Source organism: Seriola aureovittata, chromosome 1, assembly GCF_021018895.1.
Source record: "Seriola aureovittata isolate HTS-2021-v1 ecotype China chromosome 1, ASM2101889v1, whole genome shotgun sequence".
Classification (NCBI taxonomy): Eukaryota; Metazoa; Chordata; class Actinopteri; order Carangiformes; family Carangidae; genus Seriola; species Seriola aureovittata.
The window spans coordinates 6,421,750-6,443,257 of NC_079364.1; the positions used below are offsets into that span (position 1 = coordinate 6,421,750).

The 21,508-nt window shown below is 40.7% G+C and overlaps 2 protein-coding genes across 4 annotated transcripts; one reads left to right on the plus strand and one right to left on the minus strand.

The window, feature by feature from the left end:
• Nucleotides 1–130: 130 nt before the first annotated feature.
• Nucleotides 131–17,139, minus strand: slc24a5 (solute carrier family 24 member 5). Of its 3 annotated transcripts, none has more exons than XM_056371725.1 (9): nt 16,975–17,139; nt 6,473–6,652; nt 5,310–5,393; nt 4,960–5,063; nt 4,736–4,836; nt 3,353–3,636; nt 3,024–3,230; nt 1,709–1,810; nt 131–1,324 (listed from the first exon to the last, which is right to left on the minus strand). In XM_056371725.1, the coding sequence occupies exons 2-9, from the start codon at nt 6,552–6,554 to the stop codon at nt 1,002–1,004; spliced, it is 1,287 nt and encodes a 428-aa protein (XP_056227700.1). In that variant the 5' UTR covers nt 6,555–6,652; nt 16,975–17,139; the 3' UTR covers nt 131–1,001. The 3 variants fall into 3 exon arrangements, with proteins under 3 accessions (XP_056227700.1, XP_056227694.1, XP_056227687.1); XM_056371719.1 differs by lacking the exon at nt 16,975–17,139 and adding an exon at nt 15,169–16,937; XM_056371712.1 differs by lacking the exon at nt 16,975–17,139 and adding an exon at nt 6,985–7,693.
• LOC130166259 (RING finger protein 148-like) lies at nt 10,211–12,817 on the plus strand. The gene has a single exon (XM_056371738.1). It carries the CDS (start codon nt 10,357–10,359, stop codon nt 11,440–11,442), a length of 1,086 nt encoding a protein of 361 aa, XP_056227713.1. The 5' UTR covers nt 10,211–10,356; the 3' UTR covers nt 11,443–12,817.
• Nucleotides 17,140–21,508: the final 4,369 nt, after the last annotated feature.

Below are 21,508 nucleotides of genomic sequence, written 5' to 3' on the forward strand. Positions count from 1 at the left end.
TCCTGAGATTGACGTATCAAAGTTGTTTTTCACAGTGTGTGTAAAATGAACCTGAGGTGTGTTGCAGTATTGCGCAACACTGCCGTACAGTGGCCTCTTGAAAATCGGGTAATTTCTACATTAATCACAAAGGCAGCAACTGGAATAAAGTGAGAAGAGAGTGGAATTGAATTTTATCAGGCGTGGTCTTCAACACTAATCACAGAAAGATATTTAAGTTCCCAGAGCTCAAAGATTGGGTGGTAGTTTTTGTTTCAGTGGAATAGAGTTGCCATTTTTTATTATATTGGCATTATTTTAAGTGTAGACTAGTGTCTGAAGTGCATTTAACCTTTGCAGGATTAATTATGAACAACTGATCAAAGCTTGGGTTTGATCAGTTGATCATTTTAGGTAACAAGATGAGTGGAAAGTTTTTTTTCTTTGTTTGTTTTTCACTATTTATGGCTCATTCCTCCATTCTTCATTGTGGGCAATAAGAATGTCCTCGTAAAAGCTTATCAGGAAGGTTTAGATGATGCCTCTTTTTTTGTTAATTCCGCCCACATACTGAAAAAGAAGGACAAGGTCAAATGTGTTTAGTTGACACCTTTTTATTTGTTGACACTGACTTGATAGTTTTGAATTCATTTGAACTCGGCAGTCACTTCTGTGACGGCACATTTTCCATTTATGGGCCTTGAGTAACACGGAAGACATCTCAGATCTTGATAACAGGTCTTCATTGTATGATAACAGTCTGGCCTGGATCTTAGCAGGCACAAGAAAGTGATCCTTTGTACAATTCCACCTTTGGTGAAATGTATTGCTAAAAGAGATCATCCTCTTCCAGAGACGTGGCCAGCCCACATCTCCCATGGTACAGTATCTTTGAAAGCACGTGAGTGGGACAGGGCCTCCTTGCCTTGGCATTTGAAGATTTATAGGCTTAACATTTTTGTTGTGCTTTTGGATTGTTGGAGTCTCAGAAAATATGGCTTCAGTCCTGGCGAGGTCAGTTTTCAGTCACTGCACAGTCTTATGGGGTTATTCCCAATAATCCCCAGCTCATACAGGATGGATAGAGTGGCAAAGAGAATGTAGCAGAAGAGAGAAACGATTCCCAGCTTCCAGTTGAGTTTCCATCCGTTAACATGAACGGCTACGAAAAGGAAGATGATTGAAAGGAGGAGTGTGGAGGAAATGAAGACCAGTCCTGTGCTGTTGACCTCTACAGGGTTGTCTGTATCCACAAAGGCAGTCTTGATGAACCAGGGCAGACCCAGGCAGAGCATGTCGAAAACATTAGAGCCCACTATGTTGGACATGGCCATGTCAGCTTTCCCTGTTTAACAGAAGACATGTAAGTCTCTATTCACACAGAATATATTTAAATTACGTCAATTTTATTTCTGTAGTGCCAATTTAGACCAGAAGTTATCTCAAGGCAAGTTTGTTCTTTTCATTTTTAAAATAGCTGATCAAAAAACTTAACAATGTGAATGTGTAATCAACAGTTGCCACTTAAATGTCTTTCAGCAAGAGAGCTCAGTGCTCAGCAGTACGTGGTAGAAGGCTAGTGTGTTCAGCAGCTACCACATCCAGGTTTTATTTAGGAAATGAATCAGTGATGTTGCTTAAGAAGAACTGATTTTAGATTCAATCATTTTGTTTTGACGGGTCTCAGACGTCCATGCAGGATATAGTGGTTGGTGACATGATCATTTACCTTCTCTGGCCACCATCACACTGGCTACGGTGTCAGGTATACTGGTTCCAGCAGCAAGCAGAGTGAGTCCCATTACTGTATCAGGAATGCCAAGGGTCTCACCTGTGTCGAGATAATACCAACACAAAATCAGACCCGCCCTCCTCCGGTAACATCAAGATGGGGAGAGAACAGCAGCTGATTGGAACGATGGCTATAGGGTTAATAAGTCACCGCTGAAGGCTGTAGCCAGGATTTTCAATATACTGAGATCATAAGACCAAATTCCCCAAGCAGAACCCTGCCCACTTAAGAAAATTTCAATTAGCTACTAACTTAATCATTTACATTTAAATGATTATTTAACAGTCCAATTACATGTACTGACAATGTTTTCTCCTACATTATGTGCTGGTGCCATGTAATTCCTAGAATACTTAATTCCTTTCATTTTAATCATTTTTTTTTTTTTTGTCAAATCAAGTCTAAAAATATTAGAGTGAGCCATACTAAACCCAACAGACCTAACGTGTAATCCCTGAATGTAAGCTCCTTTTCATGGCATGACACACTCCCCCCAAAAAAAGAAATATTAAAGAGCATGATCCTGTGTGCTCAGTGGTAGCTGTGACTCTGGAGCTGGAGGCCACTGTGGTGGGAAAAATCATTCTCATTAAGTCAACCAAATGTTAACCCATTCATTTGAGCTAACTGTCTCTGAAGTGCATATTGTGACAGTAGTGTACAGAACAGAGCCACAGGGAAACATCCTCAATCACATACTGTATGTTTGAGTTGTACCTGTTGGGTCACATGCCTGCTCTTTCATAAGACTACTGGATAATAATCTCATTATACTTGAGTGGAACTACCACCATCACATGATGAAGTTGAGCTATGAGCCTGATCCTAGGTCAGTTATATAGCTTACATCTCTCTTGTAGATGGGATATCTGCTCTTGGACCCGTGCTTGTGGGTATTTCTGTATGTACACCCACTGCTCACATGACTGTGTTTCCTCAGGGGGGAAAGCGGACTGTAATCCTGCTGTGGCTGGGTCGGCACATGGCCCACTGGAGCTACAATAACCCCCCTCTAAACTTTCCAGGACAATGGCATCTCAGGAATTAGCCAGCAGACTAACATGTGATTCTACTCTGCAAATCAGACATTTTTCTCACAAGTTTCAAACACTTGTGATCAACAAAGGCTTTACAGCCCAGTCAGTGATGGGCTGATTTATACCTGCAACTAGAAGCGACTGAAAAGACTAAGGAAATGTACAGATTTGACACAAGCTCATCACAGAATGAAAAGTTAAAACAATGATCTCACCGACGACAGTGACCATCCACACCAGCAGATATGTGAAACCTGAGATCCAGACAGCTGACATGAGGAAGGTTATCATGAACCATTTCTTCCAGAACCTTCTCCTGCAGTCAGGGATGGTCAGGAAAAGTAGAGTGATGATGGGCAGAGACAGAACCCAGAGGATACGTTTCAGGTCGCTCTCTGGCACAGCAAACACACTTTTATGCTCTGTTAGGACGCAAGCAGACAAACATGAGTAAATGTGAGTTACATCATCACCAAGGAGTCATAGACACGCCGTGTTTAAAATCGTCAAAAACCGTGCACTATCACTAAGAAGTGTGATTTACCTTCAGGAATCTCATTGAGGCCATGCAGGCTGAGAGACAGATGAGAGTATCCTGAGTCGTCCTGGAAGATGCCGCTGTCTGTTCTGGAGCGACTGTGGATTCGCAGACTGGTGTCGTCATTCCAGCCCATCAGCGGCTGTGTTTCAGTCTTCTCCCCAGACCCTCTACCCAGACAGGTGCAGCAAGGGCTCAGCTTCCTCAGGACAAACTCACTGATGCGAAGGTCAAAGCACAGAACCACTATGTAGACGCCATAGACCAGCAGCAGCGAGGCGGCGTCGTACCTGTAAGCAAAACATACAGTTTGGGATTATGATTAATTCCTGCCCTCTGGGACAGATATAGTGGTAAATATTCTAAAAGCAAGGTCACTTGCTAAGCTTTTCCCTGAGCTTTTGACCAAAATCCCTTGGCCTACTTCAGCATATGGAACTTGCTCAGGTGTCATTATGTGACCTGGTACAGAACCTTGGACCTCAGATCCATTTCTTGAAGTGGGCTGTGGACTACGGTACTAGACCTTGCTTTTACATTTTTTAAATATATTTTAAATGATGAAAATCTATGGATTAAAAGGGTTATTTGTATGTTTTCTCTGCCGCTGAATATGGTTTCTTGCTGAGAGCGGGTGGTGGTGATTGTCACTTGACAAGAGCTTCGGCGATTGTTGTCTTTATAATATAAGAAACTACACCCTCTGAGCAGAGCTACGTCTTGAGGGCAGATTGGAGGCTACAGTTAGTCGCTGTCGGAAAGTGAAGAGACAGGCCGGGGCTAGCTGGTTAGCATGCTAACTTCAGTAAAAGAAAAGACGTGATAGAGACAAGAGTCAACATTTGCGTTGCTAAGAGACAGCTTTGAGTGAGTAAAGGAACTAACGTTGATGCTGAACTTGGTAAAGCTAGTAAATAGCCGTTAATGCTAATGTTTGCTGTGTGCCACTAGCTAACAAATATCACCTTTAAGTAGATTATTTTACTGATCTTTTTCTTTTTTTTCTTTAAAAAAAAAAAAAAAAATGTATCTTGCTCTTGTCCCCTGCTTATGTATCAGCTTGTTTCAGTCATTAGGTGTCTTTTCTCACACCAGCAAGTTGCTTTTAATCATCTTTGGTTACTTTACATTCCAGTTTTGTTTTGATAAGTTTTTTTTTTTTATTGAGGGACTTTTATTGCTAAGTACTATCAGTACAATAAATGAGTCACAGTACTGTACGATACAGTTGTTTTGACATCTATATGTTGTTCTAAGTGTCACGAGACAATAATATCTGACGCTGTCTTTTACCGCCACCTTGCACATGCAGGTGGTGTATGGTTTGAAGATCGTATAAACCATATCCTGATGTTGAGCCAAGGCACACAAATATACAAACACACTCACCAGTAAACCTTGTTATCAGAGATGATGGCAATAACAGCAGAAACACTGATGCCATATGCCAGGCAGTCCCTGAACAGTGGCCAACAGGTGAGACGCCCTGCCTGTTAAAGGAAACAAAAATAAATGTTTTACAGCTCGTACAACGCAATATACACAGTGTTTCTTCAGCTCTGACCCAGTAAATGTGCTGCTGTAATTGTTGTCTGAATATTGTGACAATGTACCATAGGGGCCAAGAGTCCACACGCAGCACAGATTCCCAGCAGGTTGTAGACTGCTGATCCCACGATGGTGCTGACCCCAATGTCTCCCTTTGTCACAAACACACCTAACACACAACACGCATGAAGAGCACATCTTAGCTTTGAGGACAGGGACAGTGTGAAAAAGAATCAATGTGCTGAGAGAAAAAATCTCCTAATCAAAGGCCACGGTCCCTCCCTGTTGCCATATGGTGGTGAAGTCACAGCTCATTGGGTTGGAAAGGGACACAGTGACAGTGATGATGATGATGATGCTGGTGTCATCATCGACATTGCTGGTTGTAATCATTGTTATATCACTGCAAGTTTACCCAGAAAAGCTGTGACCAGTTCTGGTGCAGAACTCCCAGCTGCCATGAATGTGGCTCCTGCAACATCCTGAGACAGTCCCAGACCTGAGAGAGACGCCAGGAAGACATGATCATTTATATGGCACACACAGAACAACAAGAAAACTTGATGATAAGGGATCCAGGTTAACAACACCATAAACTACAACCTCAAGAATGACAAATCAACAATAACTATTTATTGTTGGGCTTTCTCTAATGTGTGGAATTGCATTATACTGCATAAATGTTATATATCCCCACCTCCTATAAGTTTATTTGTTAGGTATACAATTTAATAATGATTCAAATGATCAATTAGTCAATTGTAGAAAAATTAATCAGCAACAGTTTTGAAAATAGATCATTTAAACAAGCAAAAATACTAAATATTTGCTTGTTTCAGCCTCTAATATTTGAAGACTATCTGCTTTTCTCTGTTTTATATCATGTTTAACAGAATATATTTTAGGTTTGAACTGTTGATCAGACAAAACAAGTCTTTTGTAGACATTTCATAGGTTAACTGATTAATTGATTCATTAAAGAAAAAAATAGACAGATTAATCAATGATGAAAATAAGTATTGGTTGAAGCTCTGGTTAAGTTTAATGTTATATTACTTCCTCATTTAAAGCAAAAGTAGAAACACAGAATGGAAAATCACAACACCCTGATAAAAGTTATTTCCATGAATTATAATTCAACTAAAAATATGTTCAAACCATTAAACATTATGGACTACATTTACACAATCTGCCCACATATTGATCTGTCCTAAAGATTCCTTTAAAGTTTCTCCAAACAATGTCTGTTGCTGTTGTGGAATTGCTTTCAATTCATTTCAATTCAATTCAATTGCTTTCAAAAATCTTTTATTCCATAAATGTCCCCAAAATAAAACCACTACAGCTGGCTTCCAAATTGCATCTGAACTTTTATCTTTAATTGATCATATTAAATATAGCTATACACCATTGTAACTATATTATATGAAAAAGTGGGAATTAAAGGCTATAAATCCGCATTATTCCCATCATACATTCAGCCTACAGTTAGTGCAGTGATACAATGACCGACCCCCCACCCTTTAACACACAGAGGCCTCTATATTGTACACATACAAGATGTTTCACGTCACTTACGTTCACTGATCACTTCTAAAGACGGCAGAAAGTAATCGTCGCAGACTATGGCGACAGCCAAAAGCATGTAGAAAATAAGCATAAAATAAATGACGAGCCCCCCATCCTTCCTCTCCTGCACCGTGAAGAAGCCCTCAGGAAACTCGGAGGACTGTGGTGAGATGCATTCTGTCTCATTCTCTGAAACAACAGGCCACACACACACACACACACACACACACACACACACACACACACACACACACACACACACACACTGCTTAGTGGTCATCATTGCTAAAAAAATCTGTGACCCCAAACAGCCACCCTGTCGCTGGAGGTTCGAGTCTTAATTGCAGTTACACGGTGAGTTCATGCCAATACAGAGCAAACACTGTCACAGCTGCTGAACCACAAGTGATGTTTTAAATAACAAGAAAACGAGCCGTGACATTCAGAACGACTCATTCAATAGATTGGAATAATACAGACACCATAAAGCAGGTCAAATAACACACACATGATTTTCTTACCAAGAGCCCGGCGCACCCTGGCGGAGTGCGGTTCCCGAGCTGTGTCAGCTGTAAATGACACAAGATGGACCGTGCAATACAAAAATATTACAAATCCCAGAAAGTAAGGTATAAAATCTTTTCTCTTCTTTCTCTGCAGGGGAGCAGCCTTATTCATGGTCATTTGAGTCAATAGGGCGAAATTGGCAGATTATTCCAAGGAGTCATATGTCTCTCTACTCTATCAAGCTTTCAAAGATTAAATATGGGCTGAAGCTGCTTGCAAACGCTGCACCTAACGCTACACTACGACTACAGGCTGCAAAGAGGGAGATTATTGGGGGAGAAAGCATTTTTTAAGGTCTGGCGCTGCAAAGACTGGGGGGGTCACGAGTTGCGAGTCATTCCAGTCGACTTGAACAGCCTCCAGCCTGAGGGGCATCAGGGGTGTAATTCACAAGAAGCCCACCTTTAAACATTTCTACCGCAACTTTAACAGTGGTAACAGATATGTAAAGCAAATCCACTCGTCTGTAAATATTTATAAAAAAGGATAGAGTCTCTCTCTCTCTCTCTCTCTCTCTCTCTCTCTCTCTCTCTCTCTCTCTCTCTCTCTCTCTCTCTCTCTCTCAATATATTTTAATTGTACAGTACCAGTAAAAAGTTTGGACGCTGTTTATAACACAGTGATATAACATCGATAACAATGTGCGACTGAAACTTAGTTGCAGTGACTATTCAAACCAAAGGCTATAACACACACACACACACACACACACACACACACACACACAACACACACACACACACACACCACACACACACACACACACACACACACACACACACACACACACATATATATATTACAACACTTATTAAGCATCTAAGAACAGATGACAGAAAACGTACGTACGTGCATGCGTGCCACGCGCGTGTGTGTGCAGAGTGACAGGGAGACTAGAGTGACTAGAAGACAGCTACACGTTTAGGAGACACTGAGCTGATGGACGGACACAGACCTGTGGTGAGCTAGTTTCTTTCCTTAACTTTTTTCAGTGGCCCTGAACTAAACTGTTAACATTGTGATGAAATAAGTTACATGAATGCGAAACACTGAAGATGATTTCTTTAAGATTTCTTTAAGAGAATAATGAATTCCTCATAAAAGCTACTTGGCGTTTTGATTCAATCAGTAGAATCGGCACATCATTCAAACGAGGCTGCACTTGCGTCTCTTGTTGTGATGGATGATAAAAACATGATGAGTAAAAACAGTGTTTTTCCGCTGTCAAATAATACACACCAGTGAGTAAGTGGCGCCCCTGTGTGGTATAATTAGACTGCTTCTGTGATTTGTCTTGTGAGTGATCTTGTAGTTTGGAAATGTGTAGCTGTGTGTGACCATCCTGTATGTCATGATCCAAAGTTTGTAGGCTAATATTAAACAAGTAAATCAGCCTTTATGAAAGAAATAATAATAATGGATAAAGTCTCACAAAAATATGCAATAGGAAATTTTTAAATAATCTCATATATTATTAAAGCTCAGCACAGATTTATGAAATGCTATTTCATCTTGCTTCTTTTTTACAGTAACAGGGTTTATTGCAGGTAATTTTTAAATCTAATTCCAGCAGTTTTTATTTCAAAATATCATTTTTCTTTATTGTACAACACTTTTTCCCCCATGAACATTTTATTTCATAATACCAATTTTCATTACTAAGTGGAGCACATGACTTTTGAGCTTAATCTTTTAAGAAATATGTATCAGATTATATTACAATTTTGTGGCTATAACATAAATTGACCTGTATAAGATTATTTATTTAATGAGCTCTTAGTTATTCATTTAGTTGAGAAGTCTTTGAACTTTAGTGGTATTTTTATTTTTTGTTGTATATGTGGGTGTTATTTCTTAATAACACATACAATATGTAAACTACTGAAATAACAATAATAATTTCAAAGAATAAATTTTCATTATATATTTATATCAAGTGTTGTATCAGCTGTTATTCAGTGTTTACAGTGTTGAGGACTGGATTTCTGAGTGACTCAGGTGACTTCCGGTTAGTGCAGCAGTTTATTTTCTACGACGAGCCAGTAGGTGTCGCTATTGGAGCAGAAAGGCTGAGAGGATATTTTGTAAATGTGATTCCTAAATTCACACCACAGAATATCATTTTAATAGAGAAAAATAAAGCATTTTCCTTCTTTAGTTAAAATGGTATTAATAAGTTTAGTTTGAGTTTGGTTTCTGCTGTGTGGTTATTTCAGGAGTCTAATGGTCATAGCAGCATCATTGTTCCTGTTATCAGGAACTGAGCTGCAGCCATACTGAAAATAAATACCAGGCTCTCTTTTATTTACAGATCTTTGTCCTCACTGAGATACATTATTCAATAGCACATTCTGCAAAGGCTCGTGTACTGCAATGTGTGTGTGTGTGTGTGTTTGTGTGTGTGTGTGTGTGGGAGAACCAAGGTAAAATAGCAGCTTGGCGAGAAACCCCTCCATCTCATTAGTCATTGGAAGCCTCTCTGTCCCTCTCAGTGTACGTGTGTGTGTGTGTGTGTGTGTGTGTGTGTGTGTGTGTGTGCGCGCGCTTTCACTTGTGTGTAAGAAGATACAATGGAAACTTGACAATGCTCTGTTCCAGCTCAGTTGTCACTGGTATGTTAGCTGTGTGGAATAAAGCTCTTTAAATACTTTCCAAGTATCCAAACACAGGGAAAACCTTTATTATGATTCTGTGCAAGCCCTTTGAGATTTACAGGACACATTTATAATGTGTCTCTGTGGCTGTTAGAAGCAAACAGTATTTGTCCTTCAGAGTGAGTAAGCACAAGGCAGAGGAGTAATACTTGTCAGTTTGCTTATCACGACACAGAAATAGGGGAAGGAAACAAGTCGAACCAGAAAAACGGGTGTAGTTCCTTCTACTCATTGTTACATGAGGAAAAGTCAGCAGCTTTTATTAGTTTCACAGGACTGCTGAGTGTTACTGACCTATGTCCACAAAATTATCCTTATCATTTGCTTATCGCGTCTTGCCTTCTCATATGTTGTTCCTTGCCTCTGGAAACAGCACAGGTCTGTGTGTTTTGTGTACTTCAACTTGTTGAATACCAGCACCCTGCCCTCTGCAAGGAGCGCTCAGTGTTCAAGGTTCAGGAAGATAACAAGAGGTGAGTGGCTGACGCATAGCTCGTGTTATGTTACCAAAGGCTCATATCAGATTACTCTAGACAGGAGGTTGGGTGACACCGTAGCTGTGTTCAGATCGCTGTGGCTGGAACAAACCAGGAACTGGGACTAACAGAGGAGTTTTAAAGGAGCTAAAGACGCTAACAGAGGGTTTCCTGTTGTTTTAAGAAGAGTGTTGCCATGGGTAAGACGACACAACACTGTCTGCTGCTTTTGCTGTTTCTGTCAGGGCTTGCTCGGTGTTCAGCTGCCTTGTTATTTTGGACAGCCGTGATGGAAATAGGCTATGTTAACAACAATGAGACTGTGGAAAAATATTGTGAGTGTGGGGTGTTTGGTCGTAACTCTCCCGTGGAGAAAACCACAGGCATTGTTACACTTCCCCAGGGAGACCCCAAAGGCTGCGGCCCGGATCCTGTGTACAACCGTAATTCCAGCTCACCGCGGTGGATAGCCCTGGTGAAAAGGGGCAACTGTACCTTTAGTGAGAAGATCAATGCTGCCAAACGTCAAGGAGCAGCTGGTGTGGTGGTGTATAATGTGGATGGCAGTGGCAACAGCACCACTCACATGGCACACTCAGATGCAGCTGGTATTGTGGCTATCATGATTGGCAACACTCAGGGCATGGAGATTGTCAAGTTGGTGAAGAATGGGACAGATGTGCAGATGCTTATTGAACCAGGCAGCCCTCATGGACCCTGGATGGACACCTACTGGCTTTACTTCCTGTCCATCGCCTTCTTCATTGTGACAGCAGCCTCAATCGCCTACTTTGTGTTTATCTCTGCAAATCGTCTCTACAGCCTGAGCATTCACAGGCGGTCTGAGAGGAGGCTGAAAACAGAGGCTAAGAGGGCAATTAAGCGTCTACACGTACGCACACTGAAGAGAGAGGATGAGGAAACTACTTCCGACTTCCATATGTGTGCCGTGTGTATTGAATCCTACAAGGCAGGCGAAGTGGTCACAGTGCTCACATGTGACCACATCTTCCATAAAGCCTGCATCGAGCCCTGGCTGCTGGAGAGGAGGACCTGCCCCATGTGCAAGTGCGACATCCTAAAAGCACTGGGAGTTGAGGAAGAGACAAAAGAGAGCATTTCTGCCGATTCACCACCAGATGTCACTGTGATCACAGTGGCAGGAGGAGACACCCTCTACGAAGTCCCACTGACCGACCCAGCGAGCCCTGACCCAGAGAGACATCAGCATCTCTATGACAACAGGGCCTATGAGGGAGACTCGCAGGCTGCCAGAGGATGAACAACAGCAACAGAAGCAAAACAGCAACTAACCAGGACACAGTCAAATCCCTGTTTGAATTAAGATCTTTTACTTGGATACATTGAACCAGCACAATGGAATCAAACTGTAATCTTCCGACAGGAGAGACACTGTTCATCTTTTAATGCAAACACACTAGAATACATAAAAAAAAATTTTAAAAAAAAGGACCTTGTGTAATTAGTTTGGATGCCATCGCATTTTCTTTGTGTCTATCTTGGTGCAAGTATGTAATTATTGGAAACTATTGGGTGGGTTCATGAAGTTACCTTTGGTTGGGTAGAATAGATTAAAAAAACAGAGCAGTCATGGAGTGCTGCCAGTGTCAAGTTTCTGTTTTGCATAGTGAGCACACTGGTTAGGGAGGAAGTGAGGCAAATCATTTGAATATCTGTTTGAATTCAAGGGCAATTTTTTCCTCCAACAAAAGGCTTGTTAGTTTGCATCGCTCACAGTACCTCACGATTAGCTATTGTCATTTATTTGTCTTAATTCATTTAAAAAAAAAATTGGACTATGTTTTTCTATTTTGATCATCAGGTTGTCTAACTGGATTTACAAACACACCATTATGAACACACCCTTGAAGAAAATGCAGCATGACACACATTGACTTCATAACATCACCTGAGGGGATGGGACTCTTAAGAAACATGGTTTAAGGGAACATGTTACCACATAGGAATTTTCAAGTCCTTTATAATTTATTGTCTAGGCTATAGCTATATAAATAGCTATTTTTGAGAAACAGAAAATCCCACAGAATTATAACATTGCAATAAATGTCATAGGAACTGTAGATGATATGCCTCTAAAACTGTTATCTTGACTATTGGATAGGTGAAAATGATGGGTTCTGGTTTTTTTTTAAATGATATATATATTGAGATTGATTCATCAATCATAGAGTTCTTATATATATATGTATATATAATACATAATACATAATATACGTAAAGTTGATTTTCATTTACAAGTACCAATTGATATTTTTGAACAGGTCTTTCAGATTTTTCCTTTGAATTATTTCTGAATGTTTATTCAATCCCTGTGCTCGACCTGCGAACTCACTTGAGTAAATTATGCAAACATTTTTAAGATTCTTTCAATTCCAACATTAAGTGTGTCCCTCAGTAAATGATAAAGCTAAAGAGCTTCCTTTGTTTGCTGGTGGGGATATACTGCTAATGGTACTTAATATATTTTTCTATATTCAATCATTTTCACAACTGTTTTACAGATTCCAGGAGTCTTAAATTATTCTGAAAAAATGAATATTACTTGCTGTATTAAATCACATTGATGCTTATTAGAATGCAATAAATCCCTCAAAATGAGGCAAACTTTATGAGCATATGTGTCTGTAAGAATGGTGTTTCTGGATGTGTGTGTGTTGGTGTGTGTGGAGGGGGGATATAGTATAGAATATGTGTGTGTCAGTGTGCAGGAGTGTTAACTCTGTATCCGACAGGTCTGTGTGGCGTCTCACTTTCAGAGTTATGGTCTTGTTCCCAGTGACTGTTGGAGAGGAGTGAAACTGTAATTACCTCTGCACAGGTGGGAGCCAATCTGCACACACCCTGAGCTTGAGCTGGATAATCATCATATCACACAAGTAGAAGGGCCTGACCGAGCAAGCAGGGATGTGCAGCTGTATGCCATTGGAATGGAAATATTATTTTCATTATCCTTTAATTGTGCCTCGGGACATCAAAAGTCTAGAATGAGATTGAAAGACGTTTTTTTTATTTTTGTGACGCTCCTGAAGATGTTTTTCAGCATCAGTCAGGACTTAAGGCGTGTCCGATCATGACCAGCTGATACACTGTAAAATGGGCTTGTTCTCTAGAGTATAGGTTCCACTTAACGCGGACATGAGTGAGCAGATTTTTCCTCTCATTTATATCTTTTTTTTTGGATATTTCTCAATACAATAATCTACATTGATCTCAGAACCCAAAAAATCTACAAGTTGCCAATGAGAGCCAGTTTTTAAAAGTCTGTGTATGTGTGAATGGAGTGGAGGTAGATGTTATGTCTTGGTGAGGGTTGTCAGGGTGAAGGGGCTAAAGGACAGAGGACAAACAGCGATTGAGCTGAGGGCAGAAGTTTTTAGTGAAAGCACTACACTCCAGTGCCCAGAGGGTGAGCCGAGTCTTTCCCTCATGGTGTTCCCTTTCCTCTCTGAGACCAGCGTGTACTGGATTTCAGAGCCAGAGCTGTGACCTCGGCATTCACAGGTCAGATGGTTATAGTGGTATCGCAGCAAGACAGAGAATCAATACCAAACTAACTGGCCAGGCTGGGAACAACTGGCAAGCCCTGGGTTAGAAGCACACTCTGCTCAGCGGTGGGGCTCCTCTGATTTATTGCAGTTGTTAAAGGGAAAATTGGGTCAGAAGGTTTTCATTTAATGGCATACTAGTCAGTGGCTGTACTCTCATACCACACTTGACCTTCAATTCCAGATAGAAATCAAACAGTGGAATTAACTACTGTAGTGGCCTGAGAGCTTATCTGTTCTTCTACAGTCTAATCGCAGTAAATATGTCATGTTTTCTATGCCAACGAATAAACCTGGCTGGAGGCCTGTGACTGAAAAAAAAAAAAAAAAGAAAGAAAGAAAGAAGCAGGGCTATGTTTCTGGTTAAATAAACAAGAACACATTGTTTTAAGTTCAGGCTGAAGGCCCATTTTCCTCGCTGTGTCTCAGTTTGTCCCTATGAATGTTTATAATAGCCCTGCACCACCACCTGGTGGAGAAAATTGCTACTTGCAATGGATTTGAATTAATTCCCAACAAAGGTAAAACTCAACAAGCCAGTCCCATCTTTTAATTTTTTGTCTTCAGGTACCAGGGCAATTTCTTGCTTGAGTGGAAAGTACAGAGTAATAAATTCCACCATAATGAAATAGAGTACTTCACTGGGCCATTTACTTTAATGGCTCAGTTGAAGAGTTCTCTATCTATCTATCTATCTATCTATCTATCTATCTATCTATCTATCTATCTATCTATCTATCTATCTATCTATCTATCTATCTATCTATCTATCTATCTATCTATCTATCTATCTATCTATCTATCTATCCGTCCGTCCGTCCGTCCGTCCGTCCGTCCGTCCGTCCGTCTCTGCATTGCAGCTTCAGCAGAGCAAAATAGAGCAAAAATAAAGTCTTCCTAATTAAATTACAGTAGTCGGTCTTCTCTCAGGCTCTCTTGTTCCAGACTCTTTGACTAATTATCTTAATGAAGGAGGGAAATTTGATTACGAAAGTGCAGTAAGACACAAATGAATCCATTAGTCAATGTTGTAAGTACAACATAAAACATTTCTTTCTTTCTTTTTTTCTCTCTCTTAGTGCTTACATAGACTATTAGATCACAAGCCCCTTTATACGGTATATATGAGAAATGAAATGAATAAAATCCCCCACTCCATATCTTAAGCGTCTCATTGGCTCAATGCAAATATTGAGAATGCCAGTCACAACGCTCTTTCTTCCCTGAAGGGTTTATGTCTTTTGGCAAATCAGTTTATGTCCATGTCTAAAGAATTTGTTGGTGTTTCACTGATGGCTCAAGTGGCTCATATCTGGCTCAGTAGTTTCACTGCAGCAGCATGCAGGAGTGTTTGCTGCCAGTTTTATCTAATCAGGAAAAGTCTACTAAACATGTTTTGCATATAGAGACAGTAATATTACCACCACAGCGTTAGTGTCTCAGGTTTGTCCAGGTGAGACTCCCAGCTTCTGTCTGGTGTTGTCAGCCCTTCCTTCCTTCCTCCTGGTGTCCCTCTGGCAGATCAGATAGTGCTGATAGCACTGGACAAAACAACCCTCATCCTGTGTCATTGTCGTTACTGCCCCGTCCTGTCCTGTCCTCTGACACAGTGGCTGGCTCATCCTCCGCTGCTTGCTTTTTCCTGCTGACGGGCAGCAAAAGGCCAGGCAGGCTGGCCTGTGTGGTTAGAGGAAAAGAGAGGATGTCCCAGGATGAAACGCCTCTTTCCCTCCGAGTGGGAAAGAGGCAGGGGAAGGAAGTGATGTCACATGGTTATCTTTGGTTCAAGAGACTGTACAATAGGTGGAAAAAACTATACGCCTTTCATCTTTTCTTTTTTCTTTTTCGTGTAACCAGTTTTAACGTGTAATTCTTTTTAAGTGCTGAATTTGGTTTGGCTTAGCTGCCAGATGGGCTGCAGTTATTAAAGGTCTGCCATCTACTGGAGAAACATTAAGACAGCACTATGATAACAAGCTGAGGAGTCAAGAGAGACCACTGCATGATATTCTGTAGGAATCGTAGGATGTGTTGCTGTGGTGACGGAAGGTTAACAATAGCTCATAGAGCAGAAACAATTAGTTGGTTAATTGATTTGCTGATAGACAGAATGTTAACTAATTTTTATAAGTATTTGCAGGTTCCAGCTTTTTAAATGTGAAGATTTGCTGCTTTCCTATCAGCTCTGGGAAATAGTAAATGTGTTTCTCCCTATTTTCTGACGAAATGATTCACTGAGAAAAGAAATTGAGCAGAGAACTTAATAATATAATCATCAGTTGCATCCCTACTTAGGTTTAGTCGTAATTGATAGTGATAATAATTGTTGCCTCTTTTGTTTTTGCTCTTCCTGCTGTGTGGTGTGAGACAAATTAGATCTTTCAGATTCCAAACATTCCCAACATTTGTGCATGTTATTACCTCAGTCCTACCACAACACATCTACTGAACCAAAACACACACACACACACACACACACACACACACACACACACACACATAAAAGAGAAAGAAAGGAGGAGAACCAGAAAAAGATAAAAAAAAAAAGAGAAATGCATCTTTGAAGAAAAAAAGGTCTGACAAACATAACATTCACAATCATCCTCTGTCTCGAGAGTGATGTCTCAGCACTAAGCCTGCACCTCTCTGGGACCGGCCCTGTACTTGTCAAACCAATTTGCTCAGTATAAATCCAGTCCGCGCGAATCTTGTGTGGTTTTCCTGTCAATAGCCCTATCTGTATATACTTCATGAAAATGATTTGTCAGCAGTCTTTGGTTTCGACGATTGCACTGTATCCCATCACACAACTGGAAAGAATATCCTCTTGTCTCACTCCGAATTTTGATGGCCTGAGGCAAGGTTTCAACCTAAGTTTCCTCCTTGAAGAAAATGCCACTCAGCACAGTTTGACAACATGAATCAATGATCAAGCTGCTTTTCATCAACTCCAGCCATTTTCTGTAATTTTATTCATGCTCATCTTGCTGGAGGCTCACTTTTCAGAAATGTCAATAGTTGCTGAAAGTGTCCATGTGTTCATGCGTGTGTGTGTGTGTGAAATTTTGTAAGTGTGTTTGTGTGTCACGCTCTCTCCCAGCAGTCCATCCATCCTGTCTGATTAACTCCTGCTCGTGTGTCGTGTTGCCCGCGGCGATTAATTAATGACCCATTTGCTTAAATGCAAAGCGCTAGCAGGACAAAGAGAAAAGCAGAAGGGGCCTTACCTGGGGGACGGAGGGGGTGACGTCTGTGTTAGGCCGGTGATGTAAGGGAGAGGCTGCTGTGTCCCTGCTTGTCTTGTTAGCGTCTGTGTTTGTCTCCATCCATCGTGGGTTCGTACTGTATGTGTCCAAAGTGACACAACAGAGGCTTCAGCTTCTTTTCGGTCTCTTTCTGTGCCGCTGTGCTGAATGTGTTTTCATGGACGCAGCACACATTGTCAACAGTTACCAGTTCACTCTGACCATCTGTCACAGGCCTGCCTGGGCTTCCCTACACAGTTTGTCCACAAGCTGTGGCTGCCATTTGGTTCACCAATAAAAATCACTGGTTTGTCCTAGTTTTTGTACAACAAGGATCAGAGCTAGGACATCGCTCAACTTCATTTGCATTATTAAAAGAAATAGTCGCTAAAACTGGAATATATTTGATACAGTTAGTGTTATTCTTCTTTAAGCATGAACCTGTCAATATTTCTGATTTCCATCTATGTAATATTGTTAGATCATGGGTTTTTAAATATAAAAAGAAAAAAAAGAATAAATAAGAATTATTTCCATAAATAAGAGTTTGATGTGAACAATGGAATCCAGGTTTTTGCATTATTTTGGATAGTAAAGAGCAGACTCATTTAATCTTTAATCTGTATGTAAAGGGGCTGTAGATTATTACAACTACTATTGACTAATTTAAAGGTACGGAAGTACCAAGCGACCATGCCAGAGTAGGTTATGTCCTCTGGCATATGTTACAGTAATACAGCAGATGCCTCCTCGTTGTGAAATAACACAGAAAGCGGATGGGAAAGGGAGAGAGAAGGGGGAGGAGGATACAGTAATGGCAGAGGAATGGAAGGAGGCTGCAGCACTGGTTAAATCTAGAGGACAAGTCAGCACAAAATGACAATCTAGATGTTAAGAAGACTGACATGCCGAATACAAATCAGACATTCTCTGGAGCGGGCTGTCTCCACTGTAGCGGACGTTAGGAACAATCACATGTATAGTATCACCATTCATACCCTCGCTCACAATCTAATCCAGGGTTGAGTGTGTGTGTTGACTTCTCCATATCACGACATACTGTACATTTATTTACACAAAACCTTTTCTCACATTTCCACATTTAATTCTCGCATTCTGTAGAACAGGGTATGTTTAATTGGTTTAGTTGGTGTGCATAAAAATTCAGATCAACAGATAGACTTTTGACCATGTTACCTCTCTAGATCTTCTGTTTGTGAAAACCTGCAAATTCATACCGCAAACCCTTTATTTTAACAACACACACAGTTGTAGCTGGAACGTAATCATTGAGTAGAATCATTTAGTATCTTTTCGTGTTTTATCCACATCCCTATTTTGTTTAGGGAAACAACGTTATCGTCATACTGGTCCCTTGTGACCTTAACATTTATAGTATATTGTGTAATTCCACTTTACACACACTAGAAATCACATGACAATCAGATAAGCGTCAGCCAGGAAAATAAAGTTACTGATTGAATGATCCAGGGACACCACACTCTTAATTTTACACTGTGATCACAAGATCAGGAGCAGCGGGTGGGGGCCTTAGTTTGTTCAAGTATCTTCAACTCCCCCTAAGCCATTCTGGACGGATGGATCTGCAGCCACTAATTGGATTTATGTAATAAATAACTAACTTGTTGTTTTTCCATATGTTATTTCTTATGTATTGTCTTTGTGTCTAATTGTACTTAATATTCAGGCTGTTTGTAACTCTTTCAGTTCTTTCTGGCAAATACAATGTATTTGCTTTTGTGAGGGAACACAAAAGGTGTTGTTGTTGCTGGAGGAGAAAAGCAGCCTTTGTCCTTACTTTCTATATGTGCAGGCATGAGTTACATCCTAGTGAAGCTTCCTTTGTCCAAGCAACTGGATAGCTGGTCTGTGGCTGAGCTGAGGCCTGGGCAGGGGGAGGGACGTGGAGCTAGAGCTAGGAGAAAGATATGAATCGCTGCCTTCAGGTAGGGTCATCTAGAGGGCCGTGTACCATGACATAAACAAAGAAGATCTTGGCCTCAGGCTGGAAGAGGATTGCTACGCCAATGAGAGAGAAAGAGGGAATCACTTGACAAAGTTTGTTTGTGTTCACCTTCTTCCCTCTACAACCACAGCTCTTTGTGAGAGTTTCCTTTGTGGTCTAGCAGGGATTTGTGGTTTATGAGGAATGTAATTTTTGCCTGGTGTCAGAGGTAGTGGCACGGTTTTCTAATAAGGAACCATTTATACACAGTGACTTCAGAAAGTATTCAGACCCCTTGATTGTGTTGTAGATTTAATTTCAAGCAAATAAAACTGAGATTTTTTTCCCATCAATCCACGCTCAATAACCCACAATGACAACGTGAAAACATCAGTAAGGTCCAAACCTGCTCTATATGAAAAGTGCCCTGAGATAATTTCTCTTATGATTTGGCGCTAAATAAATAAAATTAAATTCTAAAACGTTTTGCAAATTTATTACAAATCAAAAACTCAAATCTCCCATTTACAAAAGTATTGAGAGCCTTTGTTGTGGCACCTCTGTGGTCAGGGGCTTCCTGTTTGCTTTAATCATCCTGATGAGATGAATTGATTGGCAATACATTAGTTTAGAAAGGCACACACCTGTGAGTATAAGGTTTCACAATTCACACTGACCTCCATGATAAAATTGTGGTCAGACTTAGATCAGGGCGAGGGTATAAAACCATTTCTAAAGCTTTAAGTGTTCCCACGAGCGCAGTGACCTCAGTGACTGTGAATGGAAGAAGAAAATCTGAGCAGTTTGCAGGCAAGTGGCTGAGTCTCCTGGATGTTTCTGCCACCAGCCAAGAAACAGTCCAGTACACAATCCCTGAAAATTAAACAAATTAAATATAACATATTAATTAGTGAGCTTTAGAGATGGAGGTGATAGGTGGACTTTGTTACAGTTGGCCAGCACCAAGTTAGCTGTATGTCCGTTTTTTCTAGTCTTTATGCTAAGCTAAGCTAACTGGCTGCAGGCTCCAGCTACATAGTTATCTTATCGACATGTGAAGGGGATCAGTGATAGCTATAAGGACATATTGTCATGGATAAGGAAGTTAACATCAGCCAAAAGTTTTCACTACCTGGCAAAACCTAAAGTTGTTTCACTAATGGCTTGTAACTGATCGATAAAGCATTAGTAAGTTAACCATTAACAATGTCATTAGTTTCAACCTGGTAAAGGGTGCCTTATTAGAAAGCTTTTACCAACTTGGTACAACATGAACACAGATAAAACTCCCTTACCCACACATTTCCTCCCTCTCTTGATCCACCCTATAAATAAATGTAATTTACAGCCACTGAGCAGAATGGTCCCACCGAGTTCAGGCATGGCGAGCGCAACTAAATCAACCTCGACTACAGCAACAGCTCTAACAGCAGGTTGGTCTTCGAGGAACTGTTTGGAATACAAGATCAATGACAAGGGGACCAACAGGGAGAGAGAAAGATAGATCATTTAACAGAGGAGGGGGGGATACAGTTCTTTCACCTCCATGCATGGATATACACACACACACACACACACACACACACACACTTACACACACACTGTTTTTTAATGCCTTTTTTCATAGTATACTGTAAGAGCAAAACTGTATGGTACGGACAATGGGCAGGATTCGAACCAAACACTGCACTACTGGCACATTATGGTTGTTCGCAAACCCACCAACAAGTTGCCTTCGCACTGGGAGCTTCTCTCTCAGTCTCCGCTTTAGGCTTTGGACTTTTCAAATTCACTGAGCCTCACAATGTTTGAACTCACATCCTCAGATCTACCAAGCAGTCTTCTAACATCACCAGCTATTCGGTCAGACAACTGACCCTTATTCCCTTGAACCCTTTGAATATTTACTTTGGGTGATGAACTTCAAAATTCACTGCAGAGCCTGCAGAGTGATCTCAAGACATCAGAACTCCAGCTTATTCTTACTCCCACTGCTGTTTGAACAGAAACACCTGAGCTCTGTTTCGTACAGATTTTGACTCTTTCCATTGAACACTGGACTTTAAAATTCACTGGGCCTCACAAGGTTCAAACACACGACCTCAAATCATCCAAGTAGTCCTTTGAAACCATGAGGTATTTGGTCAGACGACCGACCCTTATTTCAAAGAACGTTAGTACTTTTACTTTGGGCGCTGGACTTGAAAATTACTATTTCTATTGGACTTCAAAATTCAATACACCTCGTAGAGATTAGAAAACCTTCTTAAAGCTTTTGAATTTCCTCTGGGTGTGGCACAACATGTTGCCTGAGAATCAAACCCACAACCTCAAAATTTCTAAATGGTCCTGTTCCTCCAGTGCCTTGCTGCATGGCCACCACGTCCTGCCAAAGCTGGCCCTAACTTTTCCTTCGGACAGCAACTAAAGGAAAGAGTCAAAAGGAAGTGCTTGTAAGTTCTTAGCTTTGATTTTTAATGAAGACTCCTTAAGGCCGTAATACGTAGTGTATCATAAGTGTCTAACCAAATGACTCAGAATGTTAGATGG

What these genes read in the sequence shown, in the direction of transcription:
- slc24a5 (XM_056371712.1), bottom strand. Translation starts at nt 7,147, where the DNA reads ATGACCATGAATAAGGCTGCTCCCCTGCAGAGAAAGAAGAGAAAAGAT. An exon ending in ACTGGTCACAGCTTTTCTGG is followed by an intron (nt 5,064 to 5,309) that starts GTAAACTTGCAG and finishes GTTGTGTGTTAG; the next exon opens with GTGTGTTTGTGACAAAGGGA. An exon ending in GTGGATGGTCACTGTCGTCG is followed by an intron (nt 1,811 to 3,023) that starts GTGAGATCATTG and finishes ATCTCGACACAG; the next exon opens with GTGAGACCCTTGGCATTCCT.
- LOC130166259 (XM_056371738.1), top strand. Translation starts at nt 10,357, where the DNA reads ATGGGTAAGACGACACAACACTGTCTGCTGCTTTTGCTGTTTCTGTCA.